This window comes from Pseudophryne corroboree, chromosome 12 (assembly GCF_028390025.1).
Source record: "Pseudophryne corroboree isolate aPseCor3 chromosome 12, aPseCor3.hap2, whole genome shotgun sequence".
NCBI lineage: Eukaryota > Metazoa > Chordata > Amphibia > Anura > Myobatrachidae > Pseudophryne > Pseudophryne corroboree.
This window is the reverse complement of record NC_086455.1, coordinates 165,320,279-165,340,940: the sequence shown is the minus strand read 5'-3', so window position 1 is coordinate 165,340,940 and position 20,662 is coordinate 165,320,279. Positions and strand designations below refer to the sequence as shown.

Here is a 20,662-nt window from a genome sequence, read left to right as displayed (position 1 = left end):
AGCCTCTTTCAAGTATGCAGCTGCATCTCTAATATAACCCAGCGTCACCTGGATGGAAACTCTATCTAGATTCTCCCAATCAGAAGATAAAGTGTCTGCCCACTTTTCAATAGCACTACTGACCCACGCGGACGCAATAAGAGGCCTGAGCAACGTCCCTGTAGTAGTGAAAATAGCCTTCAGGGTAGCCTCCTGCTTACGGTCCGCCGGCTCCTTAAGAGTCGTCGACTGAGCTGCAGGGAGGGCTACCTGTTTTGACAAACGCGCCAGGGCTTTGTCTACAGTGGGGGGGGATTCTCCCACGGGTCCCTATCCGACTCGGGGAAAGGGTATGCCACGTTGATTCTTTTAGGAATCTGAAACTTTTTATCAGGGTTATTTCTAATGCTATCAAAGAGAGCGTTCAGTTCAAAACAAGGAGGAAAAGTAACCGAGCGCTTTTTCTCCTTGTAAATCAGGACCTTGGTTTCAGGTGTAATAGGGTCCTCATTAATATTCAAGATATCTTTATCAGCTACAATCATATACTGAATACTCTTAGCCAATCTTGGAACTAATCTGGAATCAGCATAATCGACATCGGCATCAGAGTCCGTGTTGGTACCTGTGTCAACTAATTGGTCAAAACTACGTTTGTGTGACCCTGCAGGGTCTTGCAACTGTAATAAAGCGTCCTCTACTGTTCTCTTCCACACCTGGGATTGAGACGCAGACTCATCAAACTTTTGATTTAATGATGTGACACTAGCATGCAAAGCATTTAAAGCAGGGGTGTCAAACTCAAATTCATCGGGGGCCGCATCAGCAGTTTGGTCCCCATCAAAGGGCCGGTTGTATCTGTAGGTCTATCCAAATTTACCGCTCCACCTGCCTTATATGTGCCCAGCCATCTGCCCCCTTTTAAAGTGCCCAGCCATGTGCCCCCTTTTATAGTGCCCAGCCATGTGCCCCCTTTTATAGTGCACAGGTCCCCATTTTACACATTGCGGCAGGCACAGGTCCCCATTTTACACATTGCGGCAGGCACAGGTCCCCATTTTACACATAGCGGCAGGTACAGGTCCCCATTTTACACATTGTGGCAGGCACAGGTCCCCATTTTACACATTGTGGCAGGCACAGGTCCCCATTTTACACATAGCGGCAGGTACAGGTCCCCATTTTACACATTGTGGCAGGCACAGGTCCCCATTTTACACATTGTGGCAGGCACAGGTCCCCATTTTACACATAGCGGCAGGTACAGGTCCCCATTTTACACATTGTGGCAGGCACAGGTCCCCATTTTACACATTGTGGCAGGCACAGGTCCCCATTTTACACATAGCGGCAGGTACAGGTCCCCATTTTACACATTGTGGCAGGCACAGGTCCCCATTTTACACATTGTGGCAGGCACAGGTCCCCATTTTACACATTGCGGCAGGCACAGGTCCCCATTTTACACATTGCGGCAGGCACAGGTCCCCATTTTACACATAGCGGCAGGTACAGGTCCCCATTTTACACATTGTGGCAGGCACAGGTCCCCATTTTACACATTGTGGCAGGCACAGGTCCCCATTTTACACATAGCGGCAGGTACAGGTCCCCATTTTACACATAGCGGCAGGTACAGGTCCCCATTTTACACATTGTGGCAGGTGGTGGAAGGAGGGAGAGAGAGAGAAAGAGAGGAAGGGAGAGGGGCTGACTTACATTTGAAGCGGTTCTCGCCGCTCTTCAGCCGCCTCTCCCTCCTCGTCTGCGCGGCTCCCTTCTCCCTCCTCCGACGGGGTTTCGTTGAATGACGCGTTTGCGCCGTGACGTCACGACGCAATCGCGTCATTCCGCGAAACCCCGCCCCCCCCAGCTGGGCACTCGGGAGAAGGGGGTTTCATGGCGGCGGCACCGCGGGCCATCAGACGAGGTCTGGCGGGCCGGATTTGGCCCGCGGGCCTTGTCTTTGACACCCCTGATTTAAAGTATTTAACCAATCTGCAGTCGGCGGTGCCGACATGGCCACTCCCAAAACATTTGGTGTCCCCAACAAATCGTCCCCCGGAGAGGAATAATCAGCCTGCGACATGTCGACACCTGAGAAACAGCACACACACCAAGCAGTGAGGGAACACAAAGGGAAATAGCCAGCTCACACCCCAGCGTCAAATAAGCAGGTCTGTGAACACCAAAGATGTCCCAGAGCTGTCTGCGCTTGTTTTACATAAATAAATATGCCCCCTCTTATGTCTGTTTAGCCCCCTGGTACTTGCTGCGAAGAGGAAGGACCAGCGACTTCAGCTTGTGGAGGAGGAAATGGCGCCAGTGAGCCGTGAGGAAGAAGCTCCGCCCCCAACATGGCGCGCTTCTTCCCGCCTTTATTATTTAATTATATGCCGGCGGGGGTTAGGGGTCAGTGCCAGGGCACTGTAGGATTAAGCCAGCCTTATATATGAGGTAATATATACTCTCCAGGGTGCCCCCCCCCCCCAGCGCCCTGCACCCAGCGGTGTGTACTCAGCGGGAGCTCGGTGCGCACTGTGTATAGCCGCTGTGCGGTACCTCTACAATGCCGTCTTGAAAGATGAAGAGAAGTCTTCTTTCTTCTTATACTCACCTATCTTCTGACTTCTGGCTGAAGAGGGGGACGGCAAGTTGTGGGAGGGAGCATCCAGGAGAGCCCGGCGTTCGTCTCCCCTCAGGAGCTGAAGGCATCCTGTCAGCAGCAGCAGAGCCCTGGAACTCATCAGAAGTGGGTCTAGACTGCTCTCCCCTCTTGCCCACGAAGCAGGGAGTCTGTAGCCAGCAGATCTCCCCAAAATAAAAACCCTAACATTAAGTCTTTCAGAGAAACTCTAGGAGCTCCTCCTAGTGCCCTGTGTCTCGTCCGTGCACATTTCTAAAACTGAGTCTGGTGGGGGATATAGAGGGAGGAGCCAGGTCACGCTCTCTTTGAAAGTCTTAAAGTGCCCATGTCTCCTGCGGATCCCGTCTATACCCCATGGTTCTTTGAGCGGCCCAACATCCTCTAGGACGAAATAGAAATTACTTTGGAAATGTGTTTATCTGTCGTCGAGTCGTTTCGCTAGTGTGGGTAGAAGGAGATAGTTCCATGTTGCAGAAAGATTTACCCGGCCAAGTCAGTGATGTGAATCAGCGGGAAGACGTTCTGGCCTTCTCCAAAGACGGGTAATGCCGGAGTCGTTCCCAACCACGCTTCCTACAAGCACAAAACATAGAACATTTAGTGTCTGCAGTCATCGTGCGACATTTCAATAGGGCGACATGGCGTTCAGTCCTCTAGCCTGCCTGCCGAACGGCTGGATCTGTCCAATCTGAACACCCATGTATAATATCAGACGCTGATCTGGGCATCCAGCGCTGGCCCTCAGTCATACGTTTACAGACAGATTCACACGGCAGAATAAGTCTTTTTGTTGAGGTTACTTACTTTAAAGAATGCATGAAGGATACCTTCTTCTGCCCCGTACGGAAGCCCGGAGGCGATCACGTACGTTGAGAATTTGCCCTTGTTCTGTGGAAACAAAGAATCATGTCTGTTTTACAACAAGCAGCGTTCTCAGAGTGTATAGTCGGGATTACATTTCATGACGGCTCAGTGAGGTCATCACAACTGCAGTAGCATACGAGTGGCCGCGTCTGTACCAAACTCAGAAAACAGATTTATCCTCTTCACACAGCGGCCGACGCAGAGATGAGCACAAGATGGCGTAACAGCTACGTCATTGGGTATGTGGAACTAAATTGTATCTTCACCATAAGACTCAGGGACACACATCTCTGCAGCCAGGCCGCCCCTATCCATGTGCTTGGCTTGATACAGTCATCCTTATTAGCGCACATTGCATTATCTATCCACTGCTCCGTCCCCCTCTCTATCCCATGCTCCTCCCCTTTCCGTCCACTGCTCCGCCTTCTCTGTATAATGCTCTGTCTTGCTCCACCTCCCTCTCTGCCTGCTGCTCTGTCCTGCTCCATCCCTTCTCCATCCACTGCTCCAACCCCCTCTATATCCACGGTAGCTGCTAGAATCAAGTGGGCTAAGGGACCTTTTCCGTAAGGGGGAGGAGTTACGACGCAAGGGGGAGGAGCTAGGCCAGCGGGATAGTTCCTCTACTATCCACGCCACCAACTATTACCTTTAGTAATTAGGTGGCGAGCGAAGCGAGCCACCGTGCCCGAAGCGTGGCGAACGAAGCGAGCCCGCGAGGGTACTTTTCGGGTACCCTGTTCGCCCGTAGCTCCTCCCCCTGGTGACGTAGCTCCTCCCCTAGGTACGTCACAAGGTCCCTTCAGCCACTCCGATATAGAACCAACCCTATATCCACTGTACCCCCTCTCTCTGTATGATACTCTGTCCTGCTCCACCTCCCTCTATCTGGTGCTCCGCCCCCTTTCTGTCTGCCGCTCCAGCACCTCGCAGTCTGCTGCTTCTCCCTCTGTCTGTATTCTGCTCTGTCCTGCTCCACCTCCCTCTCTGTCTGCTGCTCCGCCCCCTTTCTTTCCGCCGCTCCAGCACCTCTGTCTGCTACTTCTCCTTCTATCTGTATTCTGCTCTGTCCTGCTCCACCCCCCTCTGTATGCTGCACTGTCCTGCTCCACCTCTCTGCCTGCTGCTCTACCCCCTCTCTGTCCGTTGCTCCACCACCTTTCTGCCTGCTGCTTCTCCCTCTATTTGTATGCTGCACTGTCCTTCTCCACCTCTCTGCCTGCTGCTCCGCCCCCTCTCCGTTGCTCCACCACCTTTCTGACTGCTGCTTCTCCCTCCATCTGTATTCTGCTCTGTCCTGCTCCACCTCTCTGCCTGCTGCTCCGCCCCCTCTCCGTTTCTCCACCACCTCTCTGTCTGCTGCTTCTCCCTCCATCTGTATTCTGCTCTGTTCTGCTCCACCCCCGTCTGTATGCTGCACTGTCCTGCTCCACCTCTCTGCCTGCTGCTCTGTCCCCTCTATGTCCGTTGATCCACCACCTCTCTGTCTGCTACTTCTCCCTCTATCTGTATTCTGCTCTGTCCTGCTCCACCCCCCTCTGTATGCTGCTCTGTCCTGCTCCACCTCTCTGCCTGCTGCTCCGCCCCCTCTCTGTCCGTTGCTCCACCACCTTTCTGCCTGCTGCTTCTCCCTCTATTTGTATGCAGCACTGTCCTGCTCCACCTCTCTGCCTGCTGCTCCGCCCCATCTCCGTTTCTCCACCACCTCTCTGTCTGCTGCTTCTCCCTCCATCTGTATTCTGCTCTGTTCTGCTCCACCCCCGTCTGTATGCTGCACTGTCCTGCTCCACCTCTCTGCCTGCTGCTCCGCCCCATCTCCGTTTCTCCACCACCTCTCTGTCTGCTGCTTCTCCCTCCATCTGTATTCTGCTCTGTCCTGCTCCACCTCTCTGCCTGCTGCTCCGCCCCATCTCTGTCCGTTGCTCCACCACCTTTCTGTCTGCTGATTCTCCCTCCATCTGTATTCTGCTCTGTCCTGCTCCACCTCCCCCCTCTGCTTGCTGCTCCACCTCCCTCTCTGCCCGCTGCCTCTCCTGCTCTGTCCCCTCTCTATCCACCGCTCCAACCCTGTCTCTCCCTGCTGCTCTGCCCTGCTAGGCTGGGGTCTGTCCCATCTCCCTAGCAGTGGAAGCCATTGAGGCACCAGCCCCACCGCACATGCATGAAGCAGACAGGACAGACTTTAGCAGAGTATTATATAAAGTGATCTCTGTTTACAGCAATCCACAGTAAATGGAAAGACACAAACCCATATATACTATAGTTATGTTGGTTTTAAACAGGCAGAAAGTTTGGGCCTATGTCATGTCACCGGATTGGTGGGTCCATAATAAAATATGTTCAATTATAACATTTTCATTGGCCAATAAAATGCACTATTCATAAACTATGGAAACGCTGACGCTGTATGTTTTCAGTTGGTGCTCTGGTCATCAGAGGACTTAAATTATTGTTTCCTTTATACATCAGGTAATGAGCTATATAACATGAAGTATTTTATTATCGGTGTAGGTATAAGAGAGGATAAAAGACTACTGAGAACTTTTATCTCTGGTGCTTAGATTGAATTTTATATAACTATGATCACCTCATTGGGTATCATACAGTAAAAGCCTTTGCACATTAGTGCTTTCCGGCAACAACACAAATATACCTTCCCTTGGAACAGGCAACTGTTTCTCTTTAATATTTAACTCCACAAGAAGGCAAAATATCAAATCACATATATTGCTATAGCGATAAAACATTGGTGGTCATTCCGAGTTGTTCGCTAGTGGTTTTCGTTCGCAGCGATTAGGAAAAAAAGCGGCGCAATGCGCATGCGCGATGTACTTTCACATCAGCCAAAGCTATTTCACACAAGGTCTAGCGAAGCTTTTCAGTCGCACTGCTGGCCGCAGAGTGATTGACAGGAATGGGGCGTTTCTGGGAGGTAACTGACCGTTTTCAGGGAGTGTGCTGAAAAACGCAGGCGTGTCAGATACAAAAGCAGGCGTGCCTGAGAAAACGCAGGCGTGGCTGGCCGAACGCAGGATGTGTTGTAATAGTCTGCAGTGATCGCAAGCTAGGAGTAGGTCTGGAGCTGCTCAAAAATATTTTGGTGCCGCTCTGCGATCCTTTCGATTGCACTTCTGCTAAGCTAAGATACACTCCCAGAGGGCGGCGGTATAGCGTTTGCACGGCTGCTAAAAGCAGCTAGCGAGCGAACAACTCGGAATGAGGGCCATTATGCATTGTTCACATAGCCTTAATGTCCTTTACAAATGCAATTCTGTTCAGCACCACTAGATGTCACTGTTAACTTTTCCTAACAGTCTTCATATAATTTGTATAAAACAATGTAATAAAAAAAATGTCAGCATCAAACTGAAACAGAATATGACCAATAAATACTCACCGATTTCCCCAGCTTAATTATCAGCTTTTCAGCACTTAAATGATCTTTAAAGTTTGTGTGGCATCGTCTTCTTCTATAGTCATCTTCAGTGAACGGGATTTCTGGATCATCCTTTAAAGAAACAGCAAATTAGAGAACAAAAACAAAAAAAATTACGGAAAACCAGCAGCAAGTTGTCCTGTCATATTAGTGAACAGTGTATTTGGTTGCAGTCATCACAATACTGATATGTCTACTGGCAACGGGAGATTACTGGTATATTTACAAAGGGGTGAAACGCGGGACTGTAACTCACATACCGGATCTAGAGGTTTGCTTCGCGCCCAGGTCATGACGGTCGATAGCAATATAAAGATTTTTTGGCTCTCAAAGTTTTCGATCTCGGTGTGCAGTGCTGGGGAATGGACAAAGTTCTACTTAGAATGATATAAAGGCATTTCTCTCAAAGCATAAGGAAAGTAATGAATTAGCATTATAAAAGCGACATGAAATTTGTAGGACCGACTGTAAATCCCCAGAACCATAGTTATCAACACTCTCGGAGTATCCAGGAGACTCTAGAATTTTAGCTTCTTCCTAACTCCAGAGAGAGTGCAGATCAACCTCTAGGATCCACCCAATTCTCCAGAGAAGTTAGCAGTCCGGGTATTTGATTACATGGTTGGTGGTGAATCTCGTCCTTGTGACTCCGACAACTGGTGTACAATGCGCCTAAATGGGCTGCCCAGGGCATATTGAGGTACCCGTCTACTAGTGGTGCACCGACATGTGGGGAGAGGGGCAAATGTTTGAAGAGATAAACTGTGCACAAATGTATATGTTATATCAGAGTTCAACCTCCGACCACTCCAGAAACACCTCTTACGTTTTCACGTTTTCCTCCTGCTCCGTTTCAAAGTTATCTGTGGCTTAAAGTTATCATGACGGTATTGGGAGAGTAATTATTACAGCTGGTAATTCAGCCTCCTTAATAATTTGTTTAGAGCATCTGAAAGGTACATGGAACCGGCACATAAGAACCACTTGGCCCATATACATGTGGGCATTATTCACAGGTGCGGCAGTATATACATGTGGGCATTATACACAAGTGCAGCAGTATATACATATGGCATTATACACTGGTGCAGCAGTATATACATGTGGGCATTATACACAGGTGCAGCAGTATATACATAGGGCATTATACACAGGTGCAGCAGTATATACATAGGGCATTATACACAGGTGCAGCAGTATATTCATGTGGGCATTATACACAGGTGCAGCAGTATATACATGTGGGCATTATACACAGGTCTAGCAGTATATACATTTGGGCATTACACAGATGCAGCAGTATATACATGTGGGCATTTTACACAGGTACAGCAGTATATACATGTGAGCATTTTACACAGGTGCAGCAGTATATACATGTGTGCATTATACACAGGTACAGCAGTATATACATGTGCGCATTATACACAGGTACAGCAGTATATACATGTGCGCATTATACACAGTACAGGAGTATATACATGTGTGCATTATACACAGGTACAGCAGTATATACATGTGCGCATTATACACAGTACAGCAGTATATACATGTGGACATTATACACAGGTGCAACACATACTTGCCTACTTTTGAAAAAGCATTTCAGGGAGAGTGTACACACACATACATACATACATACATACATACATACATATCAGATCGATAAATTGCTTATTATCTTTGCGAGGATTCTGGTAACCCCTCTTTAGGAAACAGAAGACTGTGACACAGTTGTCACCTGAATTGCGGTGTTTAGCATTAGAACGATCCATACATAAAGAAACTTAAGAATGTAAGCTCTCACGAGCAGGGCCCTCTTTCCTCGTGTGCATTGACTTCCCTACTAATACCATTATCTACTCCATGTCACTACAATGGCACCTAACCCTCGGTTTCTGCCACTATGCTGCTTATCTGAGAGCTGTGACCAATGATACAGCAATGTTTATAAACCATGTACTTGTTTTTCTTGGTCTTGTAATGTAAGTGACTGTTCTCCTGTGTGCTCATGTGTTTATGTACTTTGTTAGATGCTGCGGAACCCTTGTGGCGCCACAGAAAGAATAAAGAATAGTAATAATAATACTAGCATGGAAAGTATTGTACAATGAAATATAGGATGAGATTTTGTTAAAACTAGATTACTGTATATGCTGCCCTCTAGTGGTAAACGATAGCACTACATGTAACTGTACGGCCGTGAAGGCTGACCCCAAACAAAAACAATGAACTAGAAAGCCACCCCCCACCCTCCCCAACGTATGCACACACACAAAAAAAAATCAAACTCCCCCAAAAAAGTCATAGGTTTTTTTTTGAGAAAAGAAAAACGCTCTCGTTTTATAAATGATAAATCATTTTTCTTGACACATAGTAAGAGCAGGAGGAGCGGTATGCATCCATTGCTTTGCATTTGTTTTATTTTCAACCAATTAGCTCTCGGGATGATTCAAATATCCTATCTACTTCTCTATCATTTATTTTATACATATTCCCTCCCTCCCAGGGCCGTAATAGGGCGATAATATCTTCTATATTTTCACCAACTTTCATCACTTGTTGAATTGCCTACATGTAGCTCATTACCATAAATAACGCATCACAATCACCAGCTCACGCATCACAGTGATGTCACAATGCCACTGTAAGCAGGGAAAATCTCTGTCTACAACCTGCTGGACTCAGTTGCTACTCAGACCTCAACTGGGTAGCTTCATACACAACGCGAAGGAAACGGACCGTGCCTTTCTGATTGTTTTCAGCAGTCAGAGTTATCACAGACCGTAATTAGAGTTTGATTCCTGCAGACACTTTTATCTGCGGGTTCAACAAATCAAGAAGAAGACCTTGAATAAGAATGTGGAACGGTTTCCCATTCTCGTGCTGCCGCAAGGCAAGCCTACCGGATGAAGACTCATCAACTGCTGTAGAGGACAGCGAGACTGGAAGATCTGGTGAGAGACGTTCACTCATCTGGCGCTTCGGGCGTTTTATGGCCAAAAAGGGACAACCCAAAACTGGCCAAACTGATGTCACCCACCTTGTCAGTGAGAGCCTGAAGAGTTCCCTGTCCTGTGTTGATTTATCAACCTACACACAGGCCACGCATGATACTTTTGCAAAGAGGGAAGCACCCGATGGCTGCGGGCCAGCAAAATACCAGATGGTACAGGCAACCACCAGCGAACTCCTGAGCTGTCTCGGGGAGTTCATCCGTCGGAGATGCAACAAGCTGAAGAATCTGTCACCTACACAGATTGCTCTATGGATGACAAGCATAGACAGGTATCTCTCTGGATGCGGACAGCGAGTAGGCTTCCTTACCCCGGCCAATGTAGTCTTCCTCTACATGCTTTGCTGAGAGGTCATTCCATCAGAGCTGGACAGTGAGCAGGAACTACATGCATATCTGTCAACATGTCTGTACCTGGCATTCACCTACATGGGTAGTGAGACCGGCTACCCACTGAGGCCTTTCCTGGTCGAAAGCTCAAAGGAAGCCTTTTGGAGCCGTTCCCTCTATGTGATTGACTTGATGAGCTCAAAGATGCTGCGCATCAATGCTGATAGACAATATTTCATCCAGATCTTTGGTGATCTTAGAGCTGAGGGTGGACAGGAGAACACAACAATGGCTTAGGATTCGTCATGACTTGCCGGTGTTATATAAAGAAAAGGCCATCACACATCAGAGTTCCAGGCCCCATCCCCTGACCCGGCAGAGAAGCCTCATGTCCATTGGTGCTCCATCTGGCCGCCGGCAAATCGTGCCGATATCGTCTGGATGTGTATTCGACCTAAGCTACTCCAGGCTGAGAGGCGACTCTTGTATTTAAAATGTTCTTTGCATTTACAATAAAAAAAGTTTTTGTTTCTATAAAATTGGTTGTTGTATTGTTTTGCTTGACAGGTCTCATACATGGATAGGGTTCAACTATGCAAAATTCTCCAATATTCTCACTGTAACAATGCACTGTTGCTTAGAGGGGTCTGGTGGGGTATAAAGGATGATACTGTCTCAGATATAATTTGTTCCCGTCTTGATCATTTCCTAGTAACATGGGATAGGCTCTTAAACAATACAGGGATGTGGTTTCTGCTCTGTAGAGACAGATGGCATAAAAGGTGACCGGGCCCCTCAGGTGACATGGCAACTTCCTCCAGGCTCCTCTAGGGGTTCAGAGGAGCTACGGAGGCTCTCCGTGGCTACCCAAGCTGTGATTTGCGGTGACCTACCTCCAGGCTCCTCTAGGGGTTCAGAGGAGCTACGGAGGCTCTCCGCGGCCGCCCAAGCTGTGATTTGCGGTGACCTACCTCCAGGCTCCTCTAGGGGTTCAGAGGAGCTACGGAGGCTCTCCGCGGCCGCCCAAGCTGTGATTTGCGGTGACCTTCCTCCAGGCTCCTCTATGGGTTCAGAGGAGCTACGGAGGCTCTCCGCGGCCACCCAAGCTGTGATTTGCGGTGACCTACCTCCAGGCTCCTCTATGGGTTCAGAGGAGCTACGGAGGCTCTCCGCGGCCACCCAAGCTGTGATTTGCGGTGACCTATCTGCTGTTATGCAGCCAACCACCCCAAAGGAAAATTATGTAACATGGGATTTTTATACATAAAAACTGGGATCATAAAGGGCACTGTAAGACCTGCAAATGTATTATAGAAATTAAGAACAATTTTTTATTTTTAAAGGGCAGCATGAAAAAATGTGACAGACTCCAAAGGGGGAAATTAAAATTAGTGCAGAGTACAAGGGGGGGAGGAGTTGGAATTCCAGCACTAAATATAAAGTGTCCGGACTCCAGCTAAGCGTTTCTATACCCGGTATGCATTTAAAATACCGCCCGACGGAATCCCGGTGGTCGCAATACCGACGCTGTAGCCCCAACAGGGGTGCAGTCCCGCCGCCGGTATACCGGCGAGGTTGGAGATTCTCCCTCTGTGGGTGTACACGACACCCAGAGAGGGAGAATAGAACTTGTGGCAAGTGAAGCCGCGACGTGCTCGCTCCACTGCCGACACTCTAGAGGGCGGGATGCCGCTGTCGGTATAGTGACAGCTGGCATCCTGTCGTCGGTATCCCATACCGATCCTCTATACCCCAGTGTTCCTATTGGATGAAAAGGGGAATATCATGTTACATGCAATACTTTGTGCAGATAAAGATGTTTCGTTCATCAATGGTTCGTGCGCCACTGAATTGACTATTTATAACCATCGTATAGTAAATGCCTCAGGGCCTAATTCTGAGTTGATCGCAGCAGCAAATTTGTTAGCAGTTGGGCAAAACCATGGGCAGGGGGGACAGATGTAACATGTGCAGAGAGGGTTAGATTTGGGTGGGGTGTGTTCAAACTGAAATCTAAATTGCAGTGTAAAAATAAAACAGCCAGTATTTACCCTGCACAGAAACAATATAACCCACCCAAATCTGCACATGTTACATCTGCCACACCTGCAGTGCACATGGCTTTGCCCAACTGCCAACTGCTAACAAACTTGCTGCTGCGATCAACTCAGAATTACCCCCACTATACGGGATAATTCATGCAGAATGAGCGATCCACCAACCTGATGCAGCCCACGAAGCCTCATCGATTTGGCAAGGGTCTTCAGTGATGTTGTAAATGATGACATCGCTCTCCAAAAGACGACTTAATAGTTCATCTCTACTTGAGATCTACAGATATAAAGCAGAGGGATGTAACGTGTCTAGGAATGAGCGATACGGCATCAACATTTCACAGAACTCAATACTGTCTCGCAGAAGTGCTAAGTCCTGGTGCTACAATCTTCTTGCTTTGCCATGCTAGGGAACAGCCATTCCGCACGGCGATTGTAAATTTGGATTATGGGCCTAATTCAGACCTGATGGCTATTGTGCGAAATCGCAAAATGGCCGTTATCGAATGACTGCGCATGCGTACGCATTGTAATGCACAGGCGTGATCCCAAACAGCAAAAAAATCCTGCATCATTTTTGATCGCTAGGCGAATGCAGATTGAATGACAGGAAGCGGGTGTTTGAGGGTGGTAACTGACCGTTTTCTGGGAGAGTCAGGAAAAACGCAGGCGTTCCCAAGCGTTTTCAGGACGGGTGTGTGACGTCAGCTCCGGCCCTGATCAGCCTGTTTATTTTGCACTGTAGGAGTAAGTCCTGGGCTACGCACACACTGCACACACTGGAAACATCATTCGATGGTGAGTGAGGTGTGAACGGATTTGCAGCTGACCGTTTGCAAAGCTTTTCGCACGGCGTACGCAGACTTGCACGGGGCAGATTTTCACTCTGGCTGGGCAGCGACTATTCGCAGAGGTGCAATCAGGTCTGAATTAGGCCCTATGCTCTGATGCAACACTTTACTCCCCGCAGGGCGAGGATACACATTGCTCCACCATGATGCAGTAGGTTTAGGGGGCGATTATGCAAAATGTATTGCTGTAGCGTCACACTGGGTGGAGCTTGATGGTACGAATAACATTAACACGCTGGGTTCCGCCCACCGCTTCTCTGCCTGGCCTGGCTCACGTGAGATTGCCAGACTCATGGGTCTATTACCTACAATACTGACAGTTTCCCAGACATCCCAAGAAAGTCGCTAAGTGTGGTTTTACTGCATGCCAAAGCCATTTAAATCAATCCTACAGCTAATTTATACAGGCCGCTCTCTGTACACTATTTTGTTAATTAATTAATTTGTATTATTATTATGATCCTTAAGTTATCTAAGGCCATTGTATCCTGCTGTCCTGTAAGAATCAGGAGGAACTATTTTATTATAATACTGTAATAAACTGAACTAACACTGAACAGAACTCCTTTGACAACCAGGTCCCTACTCAAATTTACTGTAGAGCCAGTAGCGGATTTTGCCACGGGCAAGCAGGACTTTTGCCCGGGGTGCCGCCTTCCAGAGGGCGCCGCACCATGGCAAGATCCGCTATTGCTGTGCTCTCCGCTGCCTGCTGTGTCCCCCGCTGGTTCCCCACTGTGAAGGGAACTAGACGCTACGCGTCTAGTTTCCCTTCGTGGAGAGGACCTTTGCTGTGTGGTGCGCGATGACGTCATCGCGCACCGCACCGCAATGTGGGACTGGCACAGACGCTAGGGGTCATAATTGACCTCTAGTGTCTGTCTATGCCAGATCCGAGGAGAGGAGCGGCGCCGGCGGAAGTCTGCAGCAATCGGGAGCGGGGATAGTAAATATTCTTTTTTTTTTTTTTTTTTTCAGCGGCGCTACTCTCCTGTACAGGGGGCGTAACTGACCACGCCCCCTGTATGAAGCAACGCCCCTATTTCCTGCCCGGGGCGCCGAAAGGGCAAGAACCGGCCCTGTGTAGAGCTGGCTTAAGAGGGGAGGGTGTCTAGTGTTTACGCTAGGCTGTTTTAGCAGGGCGCCGAGCCATGCCCGATTTTTTAAGGGCAAAACCCGCCTTGCCCTTTCTGCGGCGCCCTGCTAAAACAGCCGCCCGCTTTCTGCCCTCTCAGCGTGTAAAGAGCGCAGCATCCATTCACGCTGTGAGAGAGCTTGGGGGAAGCCCAGCACCTCCGTAGGTGCTGGGCACGCCCCCAACAGTGACGCCGTCGGCCGCCCACGCCCCCCGTCTGTGGGCTGAACCGCGTGCCATTGGCCACGTCCCCTATTTGCATGGGCACACCCCTTCTGCAGGCTATAAGACCTGGAGCACAGCTTATCTGTACATATCCCGTTTACATGAATCATTGCTGAGAAACGTTACAGTGAATGTCATCAGGGCATGTAGTTATAATCCCGGCGGGGGGGGCCAGGACTATTCCCACTTGTGGGTGTCCACGCATTCTGGCGGCTGGGATCCCGGCGTCGGTATGCTGACCGCTGGGATCCCGACCGCCAGTTCCCCGATCCCAACCCGTCATCGCTGCTGGTTCATCCTCTACATCGAGCCAGCGCCAAGTGCAGTGTAACAGGAGAGTTACTAGAAAGCAACAACAAAGAAAAGCTTTACCGTGTAAGTTTCCACAGGAAAATTCAGCTTCTGGCCAAGAGGACTGGACAGAGTCCCTACTACCTGGAAGAGACCCTGCTTCTGTTTACTGTCCACTGCATCCTCTTCAGCTGACTGGTTCTCTTCTTCTTTTTCATCGTCTTCTACTTCTTCAAGGGAAGCTCCAACGATGCAGCCTGATAAATACTGGAAAATGAGAAGAAACATGGGGGGTCATTCTGAGTTGATCGCTCGCTAGCTACTTTTTGCAGCCGTGCAAACGCATAGTCGCCGCCCACTGGGGAGTGTATTTTCGCTTTGCAAGTGTGCGAACGCCTGTGCAGCCGAGCTGTACAAAAATAGTTTGTGCAGTTTCTGGGTAGGTCTGAACTTACTCAGCCGCTGCGATCACTTCAGCCTGTCCGGTCCCGGAATTGACGTCAGACTCCCACCCTGCAAACGCTTGGACACGCCTGCGTTTCCCCAACCACTCCCTGAAAAGGGTCAGTTGACACCCATAAACGCCCTCTTCCTGTCAATCTTCTTGCGATCGGCTGTGCGAATGGATTCTTCATTAAATCTATCGCCCAGCAACGATCCGCTTTGTACCCGTACGACGCGCCTGTGCATTGCAGTGCATACGCATACGCAGTAGTGACCCGATCGGTGCGCTGTGAAAAACGGCAGCGTGCGATCAGGTCGGAATGACCCCCATTGAGGGAGAAATTCATTCATCAGCAATTTGTTCTTGATGTGACCCCAGCATCCTCTGGGACGTATGAGAAAATAATTGTAAGCAACTTTTTTCTTCTATGTATTTGGTACTTTTGCAAAACATACAGTAAGTATGGAGTATTGTACAACTTCTGACATAAGGAGGCCCCGAACCGGACTGGAGGCACTAGGCGGGGGTCAAACACAGCCTCCCATGTTCTGCACCTGTATGGTCCCAGGTTGCGCAACCACAGCCCGCTGCCCCAGAACCTGCAGCGCCCAAGGCAACCAACTAGGTCCACGCAGTTGTGGCAGCGGCACTGACCGTGAGTCACGGATACAAGGGTTGCATTGCTCTGCTACATGGAAAGGGGCGCTAAAGACAAATCAGAGAGCCGGGTGATGCCACCCTAATATACAGTAACAATGAATGGAAACCCATCGCTTATAGTGACTACATAAAAGGCAGTGATCGCAAATACGCGCTATGGCGCGTATTTTACCCAGAAACGACCGCCCGGGACTCACATTTAGAAGATGAGCGGGTCCCACAGGACGCGCTCATCTGGATGTGTGTTTGCATCGATCGCGCCAGTAGGTCAGCGGAACGCAGGAGGTGACTGGATGTTTCCTTAGCCAATCACCTCCTGTAGTCTCCAGCCAATCACAGCCTGCAGTGTCTCCCGCCAGTCCGCCCGCTTTGAATCCTGCTCCCCTCCTCCACGCTGACCCAGGCCCCGCCGCCAGTACCTGAATCTGTGCGGCAGCGCTGACAGACTGGCCCCGCTCACCCGACTCCGCCTCCTCCCCGCTGCACGCTCTGCCGCCAGCACCAAGCGACCAGCCACGCTCACCAGGCACCTCTTCTGCGACGGTGAGTAGCGCTTCGTATCTGCCTCCCTCCTCCTCAGCGGCATATGTGCCCGGGCTGCAGTAGGCTGCGTGTGGTCGTTGGTGAAGGTTTCATGTGCTCTACCTGGCGCAATGTGTATAACGTGCTCTACCTGGCGCAATGTGTATAACGTGCTCTACCTGGCGCAATGTGTATAACGTGCTCTACCTGGCGCAATGTGTATAACGTGCTCTACCTGGCGCAATGTGTATAACGTGCTCTACCTGGCGCAATGTGTGTAACGTGCTCTACCTGGTGCATTGTGTATAACGTGCTCTACCTGGCGTAATGTGTATAATAACGTGCTCTACCTGGCGCATTGTGTATAACGTGCTCTACCTGGTGCAATGTGTATAACGTGCTCTACCTGGCGCAATGTGTATAATAACGTGCTCTACCTGGTGCAATGTGTATAATAACGTGCTCTACCTGGTGCATTGTGTATAACGTGCTCAACCTGGTGCATTGTGTATAATAACGTGCTCTACCTGGCGCATTGCGTAAAACGTGCTCTACCTGGTGCATTGTGTATAATAACGTGCTCTACCTGGTGCATTGTGTATAATAACGTGCTCTACCTGGCGCAATGTGTATAATAACGTGCTCTACCTGGCGCAATGTGTATAATAACGTGCTCTACCTGGTGCATTGTGTATAATAACGTGCTCTACCTGGCGCAATGTGTATAATAACGTGCTCTACCTGGTGCATTGTGTATAATAACGTGCTCTACCTGGCGCAATGTGTATAATAATAACGTGCTCTACCTGGTGCATTGTGTATAACGTGCTCTACCTGGCGCATTGTGTATAACGTGCTCTACCTGGTGCATTGTGTATAACGTGCTCTACCTGGCGCATTGTGTATAACGTGCTCTACCTGGTGCATTGTGTATAATAACGTGCTCTACCTGGTGCATTGTGTATAACGTGCTCTACCTGGCGCATTGTGTATAATAACGTGCTCTACCTGGCGCAATGTGTATAATAACGTGCTCTACCTGGTGCATTGTGTATAATAACGTGCTCTACCTGGTGCATTGTGTATAACGTGCTCTACCTGGTGCATTGTGTATAACGTGCTCTACCTGGTGCATTGTGTATAACGTGCTCTACCTGGTGCATTGTGTATAATAACGTGCTCTACCTGGTGCATTGTGTATAACGTGCTCTACCTGGCGCATTGTGTATAATAACGTGCTCTACCTGGCGCAATGTGTATAATAACGTGCTCTACCTGGCGCAATGTGTATAATAACGTGCTCTACCTGGTGCATTGTGTATAACGTGCTCTACCTGGTGCATTGTGTATAACGTGCTCAACCTGGTGCATTGTGTATAATAACGTGCTCTACCTGGCGCAATGTGTATAATAACGTGCTCTACCTGGCGCATTGTGTATAACGTGCTCTACCTGGCGCAACGTGTATAATAACGTGCTCTACCTGGTGCATTGTGTATAACGTGCTCTACCTGGTGCATTGTGTATAATAACGTGCTCTACCTGGCGCAATGTGTATAATAACGTGCTCTGCCTGGTGCATTGTGTATAATAACGTGCTCTACCTGGCGCAATGTGTATAATAACGTGCTCTACCTGGCGCATTGTGTATAACGTGCTCTACCTGGCGCAACGTGTATAATAACGTGCTCTACCTGGTGCATTGCGTATAACGTGCTCTACCTGGCGCAATGTGTATAATAACGTGCTCTACCTGGCGCAATGTGTATAATAACGTGCTCTGCCTGGTGCATTGTGTATAATAACGTGCTCTACCTGGCGCAATGTGTATAATAACGTGCTCTACCTGGTAAATTGTGTATAATAAAGTGCTCTACCTGGCGCAAAGTGTATAACGTGCTCTACCTGGTGCATTGTGTATAACAACGTGCTCTACCTGGTGCATTGTGTATAATAACGTGCTCTACCTGGCGCATTGTGTATAACAACGTGCTCTACCTGGTGCATTGTGTATAATAACGTGCTCTACCTGGCGCAAAGTGTATAATAACGTGCTCTACCTGGTGCATTGTGTATAATAACGTGCTCTACCTGGCGCAATGTGTATAATAAAGTGCTCTACCTGGCGCAAAGTGTATAACGTGCTCTATCTGGCACAGTGTGTATAAGAGGTTCTACCTGGCGCAGTGTGTATAGGAGGTTCTACCTGGCACAGTGTGTATAGGAGGTTCTACCTGGCGCAGTGTGTATAGGAGGTTCTACCTGGCGCAGTGTGTATAGGAGGTTCTACCTGGCGCAGTGTGTATAGGAGGTTCTACCTGGCGCAGTGTGCATAGGAGGTTCTACCTGGCGCAGTGTGCATAGGAGGTTCTACCTGGCGCAGTGTGCATAGGAGGTTCTACCTGGCGCAGTGTGCATAGGAGGTTCTACCTGGCGCAGTGTGCATAGGAGGTTCTACCTGGCGCAGTGTGCATAGGAGGCTCTACCTGGCGCAGTGTGCATAGGAGGTTCTACCTGGCGCAGTGTGCATAGGAGGTTCTACCTGGCGCAGTGTGCATAGGAGGTTCTACCTGGAGCAGTGTGTATAGGAGGTTCTACCTGGCATAGTGTGTATAGGAGGTTCTACCTGGCGCAGTGTGCATAGGAGGTTCTACCTGGCGCAGTGTGTATAGGAGGTTCTACCTGGCGCAGTGTGTATAAGCGTCACTACTGTGTGGTGTAATGTGAATTGGCACTATTATGTGGTCACGCCCCTTCCCTATAAAGCCACGCTCTTAAAATTTTGCGCCGCGCCTACGGCGTGCACTGCCTATACTTTGCGATCTGGGCGGTGGAATACCAATTCACTTTCTGCCTAAGGGCACCAAAATGTCTAGTTACACCTCTGCTGCAGGGTGTCCTGCATGCTACACAGCCCAGCAGCACTGTCACCCCACCCCCCCACCTTGCAACACGTTTGTAGTGTCCAAACAAGATTAAGATTAATAAGAACCTTCATTCCGATGGGACCCAGAAAGAGACCGGTAGGACCCCAATTTTTAAAAGTGAGGGGTCCCTGGGACCCACTTTTTTGGGGGGCTAAGCGCGATCACTGAAGGGTATCCGGTCTTTAGGTCGACACTCATTAGGGCGGCATGGTTATTAGGTCGACATGGCAAAGGTCGACACGTGAAAAGGTCGACATGAGTTTTTCACATTTTTATTTCGTTTTTTTTTTAACCTTTTCATACTTTACAATCCTCGTGGACTACGATTGGGAATAGTAATCTGCCCGAAGCATGGCGAGTGAAGCGAGGGGACACGGTGCACTAATTGGGGTTCCCCGTCACTTTACGAAGAAAACAACAAAAAATATTTTAAAAAACTCACGTCGACCGACAACCTTAACTGTTTCGACCTATTTACTGTCGACCCAACGAACCACACCCGCATAAAGACATATTAGTCTCAGCACTGCAGGATGCACAGTTACAGAACACATATCAGCAATGTACTATGCAGCGCTAACCCTGCACCAGCGTCACTCCCAGCACAGGCAGTCACTCCCCACCTTCCCCCTCAGAGGCTCCAGCTGTCACCCAGCACACTGACCCGGATCCCTCCCTCACCTGACCGATGTTCCTGGCAGCGTACGAGTCCAGGCTGTTAATAAAGATCCTTTTGGGTCTGACGAACCTGTTCTCCTCCTCCGCCATCTTGCTTGCTGGCAGATGCCTGCTGGTTGCTAAGGACACACAGCGGTTGCTAGGGGCGTGCCTCCGTCCTGCTGGTTAGGGAAATGGTCGCGCGCTGCTAAGGCAACGGCGGGGTCCTTTCCCGTGCAGGCAGCGGCGTGGCCACCTAAATGCTGCTGCCCATGGTTACTGTATATTCAATGGAAGCAGTAGTCAGCCCTGCGGCTCAGTGACTGTCTCCTGGTTACTCCCTGCGAGCTGTACAAAATGAAAGTAAACAGGAGATTGAAGAGGGGCGGAGTTTGTGCATGGGGGCGGGGCTTCACGGCACTGTGCATTCAGCATGGGGGAGAGGAGGAGAGCTCGGAGGCGGGACGGGACGGGACAGACAGACACACACACTGTGCCTGCAGTACCCACCCAGTGATTTTACAGGGAGGAGTGAGGGGGACTGTGTGGGAGGGGACACTGTATAGGAATATGTGTGAGGGGGACACTGTATATAAATATGTGTGAGAGGGGGGAGGGGGACA

At 49.4% G+C, this 20,662-nt stretch overlaps 1 protein-coding gene and 1 pseudogene across 1 annotated transcript in view; one reads left to right on the top strand and one right to left on the bottom strand.

Moving 5' to 3' along the window:
* The window catches only part of AK7 (adenylate kinase 7), a 51,401-nt gene extending 31,034 nt beyond the window's left edge, over positions 1 to 20,367 (bottom strand). Inside the window, exons 1-7 of the mRNA XM_063948451.1 lie at positions 20,064 to 20,367; positions 14,910 to 15,095; positions 12,495 to 12,603; positions 7,187 to 7,281; positions 6,888 to 6,998; positions 3,431 to 3,514; positions 3,111 to 3,199 (exon numbers count right to left, since the gene is read on the bottom strand). Coding sequence (XP_063804521.1) covers positions 3,111 to 3,199; positions 3,431 to 3,514; positions 6,888 to 6,998; positions 7,187 to 7,281; positions 12,495 to 12,603; positions 14,910 to 15,095; positions 20,064 to 20,150 — 761 coding nt within the window. The 5' untranslated portion in view covers positions 20,151 to 20,367. The remainder of the gene's footprint in view (positions 1 to 3,110; positions 3,200 to 3,430; positions 3,515 to 6,887; positions 6,999 to 7,186; positions 7,282 to 12,494; positions 12,604 to 14,909; positions 15,096 to 20,063) is intronic.
* LOC134980572 (cyclin-dependent kinase 5 activator 1-like) lies at positions 9,469 to 10,811 on the top strand (annotated as a pseudogene).
* Positions 20,368 to 20,662: the final 295 nt, after the last annotated feature.